Source organism: Arvicanthis niloticus, chromosome 26 (assembly GCF_011762505.2).
Source record: "Arvicanthis niloticus isolate mArvNil1 chromosome 26, mArvNil1.pat.X, whole genome shotgun sequence".
NCBI lineage: Eukaryota > Metazoa > Chordata > Mammalia > Rodentia > Muridae > Arvicanthis > Arvicanthis niloticus.
The window spans coordinates 32,216,705-32,231,569 of NC_133434.1; the positions used below are offsets into that span (position 1 = coordinate 32,216,705).

At 44.7% G+C, this 14,865-nt stretch overlaps 1 protein-coding gene across 1 annotated transcript in view; it reads left to right on the plus strand.

The window, feature by feature from the left end:
- The window catches only part of Rec114 (REC114 meiotic recombination protein), a 91,257-nt gene extending 76,392 nt beyond the window's left edge, over nucleotides 1-14,865 (plus strand). The window contains exons 3-6 of the mRNA XM_076925526.1: nucleotides 916-999; nucleotides 7,236-7,433; nucleotides 9,447-9,533; nucleotides 14,640-14,865. Coding sequence (XP_076781641.1) covers nucleotides 916-999; nucleotides 7,236-7,433; nucleotides 9,447-9,533; nucleotides 14,640-14,804 — 534 coding nt within the window. The 3' untranslated portion in view covers nucleotides 14,805-14,865. The remainder of the gene's footprint in view (nucleotides 1-915; nucleotides 1,000-7,235; nucleotides 7,434-9,446; nucleotides 9,534-14,639) is intronic.

Below are 14,865 nucleotides of genomic sequence, written 5' to 3' on the forward strand. Positions count from 1 at the left end.
GGTCTTGTCCTGTTTTTATTTTGACACCAAGTTTCATTGTGAAACTTGAGCAGCTCTCAAACATGGCAGTCCTGACTCGGTATTCCCAAGTATTTCAGCTGTGCACTGCCATGCCCAGGATGATAAAGTTTTAAGAAGAAACTATAGAGGCTTTGTCTGACTTCTTGTTCTGTTTTTAAAAACAAACTATTGGTGAGTGAATTTGGATGGGAGTTGAAAATTACCACTAGGGATTTAGGAAGAGCAAACTGGGGAGGCTGGAATGGCCACGGGCATTTTCTTTTGTCTTGAGTTCTTGAGCTTCTAGGGTAAAGAGGCTGTCCACACAGAGTGCTTACTCATGGTGGGTGATCAGGTTGAACATGTTCCAACCCAGGCGGCATCCCCAGCTATATGCAGGCAGCTGAAGAGCCACAGGCCATAGGACCCTTCATATCTGCTCTGCACAGTGCTAGGTCCTCTGAGCACTTCTTTGAGGCGTGTGCCCTCTACTGCTCTCTCTGCTGGTTTTTCCTTTTTCTCTGTCAGATGTAAAGAAAGATCTGACCAAATGGCCTCACATTTACCATTATTGAGAAAACAGGGTTCTTAGACAAGGAATCTCACCAGTTAGCAGTGGGTTTGATAAACTCCTAGGTGAGAACAGGGAAGCCTGTTTCTCAGGAGTAGAAGGTCTTCTGGGCAAATCTGGAAGGAGAGAAATGTGCTTTACAAGTAGGAATGATGTTTACTACTTTGTTATTTTTCTTCATTTTAATACGAAAAGGTTGAGAGCCGGCCTTTAAGCGAGTGCTGGGACTTGGCACTGGCGAGGTACCCAACTTGCCATTTGGTGGCATTATTCCATATGCAAATTATAACTAGTACTTGTCCCTTTCTGTTCCTGTCACTAACCTCACCTAATTGCTGTTTCAGGAAGGGTTTTCACTCATTGGCAGCAAGAACTGGCTGAAGATTGTAAGACGCATGGACTGTCTTCTGTTTGGAACAACAATAAAGGCAAGATGACACTGAGCTGCATGGCTGGCCATGTGTACACTAATGCCCTTTTCCCATTGCTCTGTGTGTGTGTGTGTGTGTCAAGGTAGGGGTGCGGGGAGCCCCTGGGGCAGGACCAGCTAGTGCTGGAAGAACGTGTTGAAGAAAGGTTTGCCCCAGTAAGCAAAACCCCAAGCAATAGGAGCTCCTTCTGGCATGCAGGCTGTGCTGTGTGGCGTCTCTGCCCTGAGCACCGGGAGCAGATGGGCTGGCACGGTGGGTCTGCATAGTTACATGTTTAAGAAGGTATTTTTGAAGGGTCCATTGAATATATATTGTCATTTCTTCTCATTGTAATATTTAAAAATAGGAACTGGGTGTGGTGGCACATGCCTTTAATCCCAGCACTCCGGAGGCAGATCTCTGTGACTTCAAAGCTAGCCTGGTCTACACAGTTCCAAGTCAAGCCAGGGCTATGTAGAGAGACCCTGCCTCAAAAAACAAAAAGCAAACACCCATAAAATAAAGAGAACCCACTTCTGTAAGCTGTTCTTTGTTCCCCATGGGATGGCACCTTGGGCAGATCACAGCCACCTGCAACTCCAGTTCTAGGGGATCTTAGTGTCAATCTAACCTCTGTGGACACCCCCCCCACACACACACACACGGGCATACACATACAGACATAAATAATGCAAGCAAACCTTACAGTTTTTAAATTCCATTTTATTTGTTTGCTAGTTATGTTAAATATCAAAGAAACATGCAAACTAATCACCTAGATGATGCACCTTTTAAAAAAAAAAAAACACGCATACATGAAGGTAGTGATGGTGGTGTACACCTTTAATCCCAGCACCAGGGAGGCAGAGGCAGGTGGATCTTTGTGAGTTCAAGGCCAGCCTGGTCTACAGAGCAAGTTCCAGGACAGCCAGGGCTACACAGAGAAAAACTCTTGTCTCAGAAAAACAAACCAAAGGGGGCGGAAGAGGAGGGAAGGAGCACCAATCTGTTAACACTCAGCCAAGCATATAATAATGAAACTTAGGGGACAGATACTAATTTTAAGTCAGACCTTAGGAATTCAAAAGCATCTAGTGAATGGAGCTTAGCTAGGAACATAGACCCCCCCAAAAAGCATCACAGAGTTCAGGGGGTCTGTGAACCTACAGGGCTTTCCAGTGACCTCTAACTTGAACTTGCAGTTCTTTCTGCTATGGATGTGGGCGACAAACTGCAGTAGTATGAAACGTTTCACAGTAGACACACAGGAGCTTTCCTGCTCACACAGTCATTGATCTCAGAAGCCATTTCTGCTCATTGTCTCTAAGGTAGCTACAATCCTGATGCTTACATTAGTAAGAAGGCCTACCTCAACAGGTCACAGGTAGTGTTTAACAATGTAATAACCAGAAAGAAATGTAACAACCATTAAAAGAAACTGTAAGAACTGGCTTCCTAGACCACGAGTGGACACAATGCAGAGACCAACCCAGCGCCAACAAGTGACATTCATTTTTGTATCAGGGAACACTGGAGAAAAGTGGGCAGAAAGAATACCAGGAGGTCTGCTGTGAGTTAGTCTTTCCTAGGAAATAGCTGCATAAACAACACTGGAGGAACAGCAGCATTAACGGACTGGCAAACATCTGTTTCTTCTGTAAATCAGACATACACTTCATTTACATTAACTTTGATTAGACACTGTATGTGCATGTATAATAACTTACATAAGCTTTAATACATATATATGTCATAATTAGACTTCTTAAGGATTTATTTTTATTATTTAAATGTATATACACATTCCCCTGCTGGTCAGACGCTGGTATCCCCTGGGTAACTTGAGGTTACAGGTGATTGTGAGCTTCCCAGTGTGGGTGCTGGGAATTGAACTTGGGTCCTCTGCAAGAGCAGTAAGTGCTCTTAACTGCTGAGCCATCTCTTCAGCCCTTAGACGGACGTTCTTAAAAGTTAGAACTGGAAGTATTTTGCTTGCCATTATATAAATGATATTCTTTATCCACAACTTATTTCCAGCTACTTAATATTGATTTTGTTGAGTCAATTGAACTTTTATTAACATGTTAATATTTAGGTTTCTAGGAAAGTGATTTTATCATCTACAAATAATGATTATTTCCAGTGGTTCACATTTTGTAGTACTTTCCCCACCTGTGATGGTTATTCTTCATTGTGAAATGAAATAAAAACAATTTGACTTGTTTTTAGCATCACCTAGGAATGACATCTCGAGGCATGTCCAGCTCTAGGGTTTCAGTGAGGAGACAGGACTCACCCTGGTTGTGGGTTGCGTGCCTGGACTGAATAAAATGGAGGAGCAGGGAAGTCTAGTGAAAACCAGCATTGATCTCTTTCTGCAGATGGCATGTGACCAGCCACCTCAGCCCCCACGCCTTTTGTTCCACAGTGAGCAGAACCCCATGAACCCCTGAGCCAGTGGAGACCCTCCTTTGTTCTAGTTGTTCTCAGTCAAGTACTTGTCACAGCAGCAGGAGACAGTGACTGGCCTCTATACTGAGCTCTGGCACTCCTGGCTGTGCCAGCGTCCTGGCCTCTCCCTAACTGTACCGGTTATGATGTTCAAGAGGTAAATGCATCTCTAGCTGCTGCTTAGGTCTGTGCTACATCAAGGAGATTCTGCTTCAGCTGTCATTTATTTACTGAGATGTTTGCCAGGATTGCACAATGCATTCTAGCAAATGCTTTACCACTATTTTTTAGATGGGTAGGAGGCATGGGAAAGCCAGGTCAGAGGACAGTTTGGGGGAGTTGGGTTTCTCATTCCAGCATGTGGGTTCCAGGGACAGAAATCAGGTCATCAGAATTAGCAGCAAGTGCCTTTCCCCTGAGCTGTCTGCAGGCCCATCAAACACTTCTGACACTTAGCAACATCACATTTCTTTTCCTCCTCTCTGCTGCCTTGATGTCACATACTAACAGAGCTTTCGGCCTCTGTACAACATACACTGTTCAAATTGACAGAGGTAAAGCTTGTGTTCCTGTAGCAGAAATGTGACATAATTTGGATTCTGTAGATAGTAAACATGGTACTCTTCTCTCTTTAAGCAGAATACAGACTAAAAAGGCTTGAAGGTGGGTCTCCTTCCTTTAAACAGTACTGACCACTAATGAGAACACTGGCCAGTAGGTTAAGGGCAGACATTTCATTCCTATCTGAAAGACACTCTGGATGAAATGAGCCAATCTTTGTTTCTCATCCTAGCAATTCACTAAAGAAATTTGTTGATTTTGTCCATCATGTGCTTTGAGGATTACCTCAAAGCAAATATGCTGAAGTTTGTTTTCTCAGTGTATTAAATCAGTTTTCCACTGCTATAATGAAATAACAGGCTAGGTTACTTTATAAAGAAAAATAAAGAAAATTACATAGCCCGCAGTGTTGGAGGCCCAAGGGACTGGCATTTGGTAAGGGCCTTCTTGCTGACATAGTCTCAAAGCACAAGACATCTCATAGCAAGAACCAGGGACCAAGCATGTGTCTAGCCTCACCCCGTGGCTTAGAAAGCACCCAAGATTTAATCACTGGGGCTCTGCTTAGTGACCTTCTGTGATCCTTATGACCTCCTCAGGGCCTGGCCTACCAACATTCCCGGATTAGTGACTGTCCTCTTGGGCCTCAAGACCAAGGTACAGTTTAAACCTCAATAATCTGGAGCTAACAGGAAAACACAACGGGTACTCAAGATCTCTGGTGCCTCCCTGGCTCTGTGTGGCACTGGGGTATGACATCTTCCAGAGAAGGCGACAATTTCTGCTGTAGAGTAGTTAAGTACCTGGTGAGGCTACGCCCTCCTGGGAAGAAAAGCTTCTGCTGTGCTGTGTGGAGACAGTGCAAGGCCAGCACTCAGCCGTGCTTCCTCTGTTCTCAAAGGTCTGTGGAGTTTCCTGTAAATCACCTAACTTGAAATTCAGTATCTACCTAAGACCAGAATCCCTTCTTAAAATACTGTAACTCTTGGGTGGCTGACAGCTTAGGTAACACAGACTGTCTAGACAGTTTTTGAACTTGAAAATATTTTCCTTGGAGCTAGAGAGATGGCTCAGCAGACAAGAGCACTTAACTGCTCTGAGAGGCCCGAGTTCTGTTTCCAGCATCCATAGCAGGCTGCTCTCTCACAACTGCCTGTAACTGCAGCTCAGGAACTCTGCCACCCTCTTCTGCCTCTGTGATCCTTTTTCCCTCAGGTCGAAGGTCACTTTTACTGACCTGATAAATTTGGGAAGTATTCATTCAGAAGACTCAAAACACCAAAGGCAGCAATAAGCACACACAAGAGAAAGATACAAATGAACTGGGAAGCTTAGGAAAAAAACGTTCAAGCTTGGGGGGGGGGGGGGCTGGAGGGCTGGAGGAGGGCTGGCTCACTGGCTACGAACAGTGACTGCTCTTCCAGAGGTCCTGAGTTCAATTCCCAGCAGCCACATGGTGGCTCACAACCATCTGTAATGGGATCTGACGCCCTCTTCTGGTGTGTCTAAAGATAGCTGTAATTGTACTCATATACATAAAATAAATGGATAAATCTTAAGGAAAAAAATCTTCAAGCTCAATTATAACCAGAGAAATGCAAGTTTGAAAATCTGCTTACCTCTTATGTGACAAAAATGACCATGAGAAACATCTTGGTTCTGAATGCACAGGGAATGGGCACACGGGCAAGCCTGCATTCAGGAGTTATAAAAGGGGAAAGGCTGGGGCAACCTGAATATTTGTCAGTAGGAGGCCAGTTAAATAAAGAGATATGCTTCAGCTTTTAGAAATAATGAGCTATGCTTCTATTTTTATACACCCATTGAATAGAAAATTAGGCTACAGCACTGTGGCTTAAAGATATGCACAAAATACAACCTATATATTATGTATTACATGGGAGAGCACGAAGATGACTTCTGACAGATCCAGGTACTCTTCATGGGAGTGATGCCAACACCCTCAGAAAGCCAGGTGAATGGGAATATGGGGAGGGGTTCTACATGCTCCCTAGCAACCAAGTCTGTGGCTCTGTTTGGTGAGTTTTACATACACAATAAACGGACTGGGGAAAAGCACCCGCTTGTTTATAGGAACTTTGAGACTTTTGCTGAGGTCAGGAATACTTTCATCCTAACACGTGATTTACATGGCAAGGTTTACATGCTAATCTCAGCACCAGCTTTCTTTATGGGAAAGAACTGAGCAAACACAGGCAGCGCTGCCTGGGAAGTTGTGTGTGGGCTGACCCATCCAGACAGTGTTAGACTGGAAAAAGGAAACTGGTACTGAACGGTTTTATGTTACTATGACCCAGGTCTGGTTTTAAGCTTAGAATCAAGTAACTGACTGCTACCTGTAGTTTCTTGTGTATTATAGTTGCACCTGCCCCACATTTGCCAATTTGCCTAAGGACATAATTCATACAGGAAGCTAGAGGGAGCTCCCTGACCTGACTGTGTAGCCGTCAGGTGTCCTAAGGATGCAGGGCACTAGAGGTTTTGCATGCACATGCTTCAAGCATCTGCCTGTGCCCTCCTCCCCGAGGCTAAGCTCCCTGCCTCATTTCACATGGCAGCTACCCTTTCCTTCCTCCTGTGTAAGCATCGCTGACATCAGAGCTGTCCTCCTCAGTCACTCTCCATCTTGTGTTTTGAGACAGGTTTTCTTTCTGAAATCACAACTTTCTATTTCAGCGAGGCTGTCTGGCCACTCAGACTCTGGGGTCCTCCAGTCATGGCTCCCCAGTGCAGGGATGACAGGCAAAACTACATGCCTGACTTTTATTTGAGTGCTAGGGACCCAGTGCAGGTCCTCATGTTTGCACAGTGAGCACTTTACCCACAGAGCCGGCTCACCAGCCCAGCCTGCTCTTCCCTTTGTCCTATTCAGAAACACTTCAGTGAACCAGGACTGTAGTATATTGTTTTTAGGCTTTTCTATTTAAAGAATGTGAAACTTATTGTTTATGCTAACCTAAAAATTTATTAAAAACAAAAATATATCAGCTGTAAAATCTGTATTGACAAGGTAAAATGCTGACCTTCCAGTCAGTGGAGTGACCATCCAGTTTGCTGGTGTCATTGCCTGTGGGAAATGAATTCCAGCACAAGGAAAGGCTTCTAAAAAGGCACAGAAACAAGTCCCTGGCTTCTGTGTACCTGCCCGACAAGCGAGAGAACATTTCCTAGAAGACCTCACGGTGCATGATACTCAGTGGTGACGTTTCATTTTCACATAGAACAAGAGTCGGATGTTTCGTGTCCAGTTTGATGGAGCGTCCAAGGCAGAGGCGCTGGAGCGCTGCTGTGGCTGCGTGCTGACCCTGGCCCAGTACGTCACCGTTCAGGAACCTGATAGCATCACCCAGGAGCGTCAGCAGAGCCCAGGCCCACAGCAGGCAGGTGACAGCCAAGGGAAGGACCCAGTGCAGCAGGGGGTGAGTACTGATATGCTGGCTCCTCAGTAGAGACAGCTGACCGTGTGATGCGTGAGGAGGCTGTCACAGCCGCCCGTAACAGCAGCTGCATGGGACCCAGCATGCTCTTCTGGCCCCTCACTCACATGTGCGTGCACACACATGCACACCAGTCAAAAAATAAGTTTTAAAAGGATCTAATGTTGAGTGATTCAAGATTCATATTTCAGACAAGCTGTATAAAGGCCAAGGAGTAAAACAGGGAGCCTTATCTGTATTCCAGTGTCATCACAGAACAGTAGTTCTCAAAGTGTGATCCCGGGGACCCTCAAGGTCAAGATCATTTCATCACAGTAAAACACAATCTACCACTTTCACTGTCTGCTTTAGTGGGACCAAAGACTTCAAACGGGTCAGGCTCCTAACACTACCAGTCAGGCAGTGGACCACCCTTGCTTCACAAGACATGCAGAGGAAGAGGAGGCCTCACAAGTTGAGTGCTGGTTGTTTCTGGAAAGTGCCCCAAGCAAGACACTTGACACTGGCAGCCAAACTACCACTGCCCCGAGGGAGAGCGCTTCACAGAGCCTTGGACAGCTCTGGGCAGTGCATCTCTCAGTGAGCATTTCAAAGGGAATCGAGGCCTTTCATCCCAGACAATGGACACTACTTATTGATAGTAACAGAAGGTGTGTTTTAGTTTTAGACAGGATCTGCCCTGTTAACCTGTGATCCTCCTGCCTCAGCCTCCAGGTCTGTACCAGTGTGCTGGGCCTAAAATGTAAGCTAAAGTAATAAGAATCTTGGAAAACTTGTGTCTGCCACACAGGTACCAGGCCTTTCTGAACCAAGACTTTTCTGAGCCCCCTAGGTAAATGGGATTTTCCTTTATGAACAAATGATGGAAGGTGCTAACACCAGGAATTTAGGTGTAGTGTACTGAACAATACAAATATGCTGGCCAACGCACGGTGCCCAAGTGCAGACAGACCAGTGGCTGTGCTGCTTGCCTATGTGTATATTCACAAATAAGGTCAGTCTGACTGCACGGGATGGGACACATGCAGACTGGGCCTGTGAACTACAACAGCAGATGAAGGCTCCGGTGTGCTGACTCTGGAGGCTGGGAGCTAGACTGTCTAGGTAGAAACATCCTAAAAGTACCAGGAGACTCACTGAATTGGCAGGGCAGAAGGCAGAAGGCAGAGCCATTGAGCACAAGCACAGCCTACAGCAAGCCTGTCTTAGACCAGACATTTCCCAAGTCAGCCCGTGACTTCTGAGACACAAAGCTGGATGCATGCTTTCTTAGTCTACCTTAGAGTTGAGGCATGGCCAAGTTCAGGTGCAGCATTCAGGCATATTGTTTACCTATACCAGGTCTTTTTAGTAAAGAATAGTTGTTCCTTTTTTGCAGATAGAAATAATTAAAGCTCTTGAGTCATTTCTTGGCTTATGTTTTACTTTTCTCTAGCCTTGTCATTTTGTTAATTGTGGCCTCACAGGTGTTTCTCAACCTGAGAGCTGGAGACAACCCGCACCACCATAGGAGAGGGCTGGGCAGGAGAGGGGGACAGGAAGGTGGGGGGGGGAGGGGGGACAGGAAGAAGGGTGGTAGTTCTTAAGACCTCTCTTGTAAGCAGAGGTCCAGAAGCAGTGGCAGCAAAAATAAAGTCTTAGTGTGTGCCCGAAGCTTCCCTCCACTGCTAAGTCGAACCACCTAGTCCAGGAGCCCACCAGACGCACAAGTGTGGCTGCCCTCAGCTGCTGTTTGGTGTGGGGTGGTATTCTGGATGACATCTTTCTCACTGCAGCACCATGTGAACTGAACTGATAGGTAGCCCACGAAAGCATTCACAGCAGAGATAGAGACACTAGGCAGCAGAGTCTGACTTCTGTAACACATGATAAACTGTAGGACTGGAACGCATGAACCAGGCTTGTCTTAGCTAAGGGCTCCTGACCACCTAGTCCCATCCCATTCCCCACCTCCACCCCACCCTCCCCCTTTTCTAACTGCATGTTTGTCTGCAGCCCTCCCTGACCCTGGAGCAGCATGTGTGTAGAGCAGCTGGCACGGGTGCTCTAGAGGGAAGGACTTCAGTGGAACATCTAGCTCAGGTATTTCTGTGCTAAGTTCTGTTCCTAAAAAGGGAACAAAATACAAGAATTTGTATTCCTTGATTCTTTCTCTTGTCCTAGGAAAGAAACTTAAGGACAGGTTACTGCCATTAGCCCCGCCCCCTGCCCATAGGCCACAAAGGATGACATGCATAGACTGGCTTCCTGTACTTTGAGGAACTTCAATCACCACTTCCCCGAAAGAATGAAAGAATTCAACTTAATTTTGGAATTAAGTTTTATAAACTATTCTAAAACAAATACCAAACCCAAATCTGGATTCCTTCAGGGCCATCTTTTAGTACTACAATCTCAACTAAGGAGCATGAAAAGTAGGAAGGCATAAAAAAAAAAAAAAAAATCCCTATTGTTCCCCTGAACATGGACTCTGGTAAAGAACCATGGAACCACTCCAGAAGATAAAAGCGGGTATGTAAGTTGCCATGCCTAAAGACTCACATCTTCTACCTGTTCTTTAAGTCCATGGACCATCAGCTATATGCCACAGCTGATAAACAAATGTCACTGGCTATGCAGTGACGTCTGCCTGAGCCCCTTTAAACAGACATTACAGGGCCCTTCAGAGCCTTCTGTTTGCTGACTTTCTCGGCACCTTGCCTCTCAGCCCTCCTTGCTGACAGCTCCTGCCCACTTGTAGCTCCATTCACTCACAGCAGTTGGCTGCTCCCTCTGCTGGAATTCACCTAGGGCTGTTTGGTTCACTACATCCTGGCTGTACCAGGCAAGGACTTACACCAGCAACACATGCTTTCCACAGAACTTGTATGTTCATCAGTGTGAAAGCATGGGTCCTTTTATTTAAATAGCATCTATTGAACTATGTAAATAGTGGTATATAAAGAAAATAGGGGCTTGGGGGGAGGGTGTGTTTGGCTTACTAAAGATAAAAAGAGACAGTCACAGATAAAAATTTGAGAGAAGGCAGAAGGAGAGCAAATGCTGATCATATATGAGGCTCTGGGTTCAATCCCCAGCCTGTACCCACAGAAAAGAAAGACAAAGAATTCTTACCTCTTAGTGCCCCAGCAACTGTGAAAAGTAAAAACCTTGTCCAGCAGGAGGCAGACTTCCGCACTTCGGGAATATCTTAGTAGGGCAAGGTGCTGTGTTCTGACAAACATTCTGTCAGTGGTGTTCCAGCACCTGATTACACAGCATCGATGGGACCAGAAGCAGCACAAGTTTGCTCTGACCTTTTTAGGCAGACGGTCCTATGAATACAAAGTTGGATAAACTTCTGGAAGACAACTGATATAAAACAAGCTTAGAATCCTATTTTCTTAAAACTGAATTTCAGCTACATAAGTGTACATAGGAGAATGTTTATCATAATAACATTTACAATTAAGAATGGAATCAAGGGCTAGAGAGATGGCTCAGAGGTTAAGAGCGCTGGCTGCTCTTTCAGAGGTCTTGAGTTCAATTCCCAGCAACCACATGGTGGCTCACAATCCTCTGTAACAGGATCTGATGCCCTCTTCTGGTGTGTCTGAAGACAATGACAGTGTACTCACATAAAATAAATAATATGAGAGAGAGAGAGAGAGAGAGAGAGAGAGAGAGAGAGAGAGAGAGAGAGAGAGAGAGAGAGAGAGATGCTCTCCTGAGTAGCTAAGTGCAGTATTACTACAGACAGAACTGTGATCAGGGCCAGCAAGGCCACTCAGTGGCTACAGGTGCTTGCTGCTAAGCCTGATGACCTGAGTTTGATTCTCAGGACCCATGAGGTGGAAGAAGTTATCCTCTCAGGTTCATATGTGTGTCATGGCAACCTCCCCCAACAAGCAAACCAAATTGATGCCAAGCCCTGTCATTGTATGGAGAAATAATCACAGTACGTTAATTTTTTTCAAGCTATGAAACAGATCTACTCCATTTTTTATAATATACTAAATTTGGAAGAATTTAACAGTGGCTTTTAGTGGAGAACATGACTGCATATTGTTTTTGTAGTTTCTTCATTTCTTTTCTTTTTTTTTTTTTTTTTAAGTTTTTTCAAGACAGGGTTTCTCTGTGTAGCCCTGGCTGTCCTGGAACTCACTCTGTAGACCAGGCTGGCCTTGAACTCAGAAATCCGCCTGCCTCTACCTCACAAGTGCTGGGATTAAAGGTGTGCACCACCACTGCCTGGCGTCTCTTCATTTCATTTAGGCAGAATCTGAAAACTCAATTTAAATTTAGAAAGGTAAATTTCTGTTATTGATACATGTTGTTCTTAGAGAAAGCACCAAGCCAAGCAGTAAACTCATAGAAACGAAATTACCTGTCTGACAGCATTAATGTGAGGCACCTGCCACCCACAGGAGCCAAAGTGCCAAAATTAAGTGTACTCAACAGGGCTGAACTCAAGCACTCCATGTTGGTCAGTGACACATCTACCAAACTATCAAGCACAAACAGACTTCAGTGTAAACTATCATTTAAATGCTGCAAACTTATGAATTGGGTTTTCAGGGTTGGTGGTGTAGGCACATATGAACCCTTGGGTTCTATCCACATGCCTGTAATCCCAATCCTCAAGTAGAGGTAGAAGGACCAAGAGTTCAAGGTCATCCTTGGCAACGTAAGGGGTCTGAAACCACCCTGTGCTACTTGAGACCCTCAAACAAAGAAACGACAATCAGTCTCAGTGCCAGGGCTGTAAGTATACCGAACTATTTTTTTCACGTGGGTGGTTCTGGTGATCAAACTCGGGTCCTTTGCTCATGTATCAGGCACTCTGCCAACTGAGCTAGTCTCCCAGCTCCTTGGTTTTAAGATGCTGCAGGTTACCAAAAGCTGTATGAATTACGAATGCCCAATAAGCACACAAAATGGTGCTCAGTATTATTTCTGATTAGGAAAATGTAAGTTAAAACTGTGACAAGACAGCCATACATGTTTGTTAGGATGGCTAAAATTAAAAACAAACTCACAGGACAGTAAGATAGCAGTGGGTAAAAAGCACTTGCCAGGAAAGCCTGAAAACCCAGGTTCAGTCCTGGGAGCCCTAAAATCCCAGCATCCTGTCCTATAGCAAGACAGGAAGCAGAGATAAAAGAACATCGATTGATTCAGTGGCCAAAAACAATGAGATTCTGTCTCAACAAAGTGGCAGAAAGACCTGACTGCTAAAGTCCTGCCTTGCCCTCTGTATGTACACTGTGGTTCGTTTGTTCGTGTGCTCCTGCACTTCCATATAGGCACAGTAAGAAAGCGGGGGGAACAGCAGTGCCATGCTGCACCCTGAGTGCAGACAGCACGGCCCTGCAGCTGGCCAGTCACATGTGAGACAGAGTTACTGTGTAACAGATACCCAGCCATTCGTAAGTATTTGGGTACTCTGATGAAACCCTAAATTTAAGGAGGCAGAGGAACACATGGCTGAAACCCCAGTACTTAGGAGGTGAACAGAGGAGGGTTGTAAGTCAGAGAAAACTGTAGACAGTAGATCCACATAGTAAGAGCCCATCTCAAAATAACCAAACTTGAACATTTATAACAAAAAGCAACTTAGGCCAATTGAAGGAGAATGCATTAATTGTAGTACATCTGCACAACAGAATATTTAATCTCAAAAAAGGGAATGAATTATAGATACACTTAGTAATAACCCATGTTAAGTGAAAGAAGCCAAAAGTACAGTCGTTCCTCAGCTTAGTATGGCTAAATCTGCAGCAGATCATTCTAAGATGAAATATATTAATGTTTTACACCCCCTAACTCTGGAACATCATAGCTTAGCAACATAGCTGTAGACCTTTCAGGCTGAGACCTTTCAGCTGGGACAGGAGGCCAGAGGTCACCATGCAGCCAGTCTCACCAAAGTAGAGTTCATGCTGCTGCCCAAGGAAAAGCCAAACACTGAAGTGCAATTTATACTGAATACATACTACTTTTATTTCACTGTCAAGAAATCAAGAGACTGACTCCTTAAAAAGGGCCTGCACACTATGAATTATTGTAGAACATAACATTTTTGAAAAGGCCAAGTGAAGACTAAAGAAGAGATTCATAGCTATCCAGTCCAGCCTTAAGAGTTTAACTACAAGACTACAATTAACAACATGAGTTTTAGGACATCCTATATTCTTGATTATGGGAGAGGCTGCATGTCTCTGTCAATTACTCAGATGGCCACCAACCAAAAAGAGCATGACTAGGTCACCCTTATAGGAGAGGCTGAATCAGGCATGCTTTAGACCGTCCCTGTGGTGTTGCTCACTTGAAAGGGAGAGACCAAAGAGGTCCAAGCACAAAACTTAGCAGATTGTGTTGCCATCGTTTTTTCAGGAACCTAAAGAGCTGTAAAGAGAAAATTTTGGGTGACCAATTACAAAGAACACCTCCTGCCACCCCAACCCTGTTTCTTTGGACTCTGTACTTTACTCACACTAGCCAAGTATTCTGCCACTAAGCTACACACCTGGACCAACAGCCCACTTCTTCCAGCAGAATCCAGCTTTCCACTCGAAGAATGTTATTACAATAGTATTGTTAATTAAATCTCAACTTAGATACATCAGTGTTTCCTTAAAGATCCAAGTTTATCTCACTTTCTAGCTCACTCTCTGTGTATCTGTCTATAATCCAGACATCTGGGATGCAGAAGCAGGAGGACCATGGATTCTGAGATCAGCCTGTGTTTTGGTTTGGGTTTTTGTTTGTTGTTTTCTTTTTCAAATTGGGGTTCAGGGCAGTGACAAAATTGAGAGAGGTAGAAGGAAGAAGGGGAAAAATAATAGCGCTCCAGAGTGATGGAGGAAGGAAAGAACTGTGGCACAGAACTATAAATGTGAAACCTTAGGATAGAAAAGGATTTTTGTAAAGCCAGTAACATTTTATATTGTTCTAAATTTTTTGTTGTTGTTGTTGTTTTTGTTTTTCAAGACAGGGTTTCTCTGTGTAGCCCTGGCTGTCCTGGAACTCACTCTGTAGACCAGGCTGGCCTTGAACTCAGAAATCTGCCTCTGCCTCCAAAGTGCTGGGATTAAAGGCGTGCGCCACCACCGCCCGGCATAGTGTTCTAAATTTTAAGGCAATGTTTCTGTGTTAAATTATCTGGGCTCACACAGTCAACCCTTCTGGTCTTTTGGCACCCTGCAGTCTATCCTGGCACCAGAGAAGCTGACCCTAGCCTATGAAGGATCTTCATGGGGAGCAGAAGAATTGGGCCCTTTTCTACGCCTATGCCTCATGGATCAGAACTTCCCAGCCTTTGTGGAAGAGGTAGAGAAGGAACTTAAAAAGATCACAGGGGTGAGAGACTAAAGCCCTGCACATGGATGCAATTAAGGAACTAAAGGTATCTGAATAAAGAATATTATTCCAA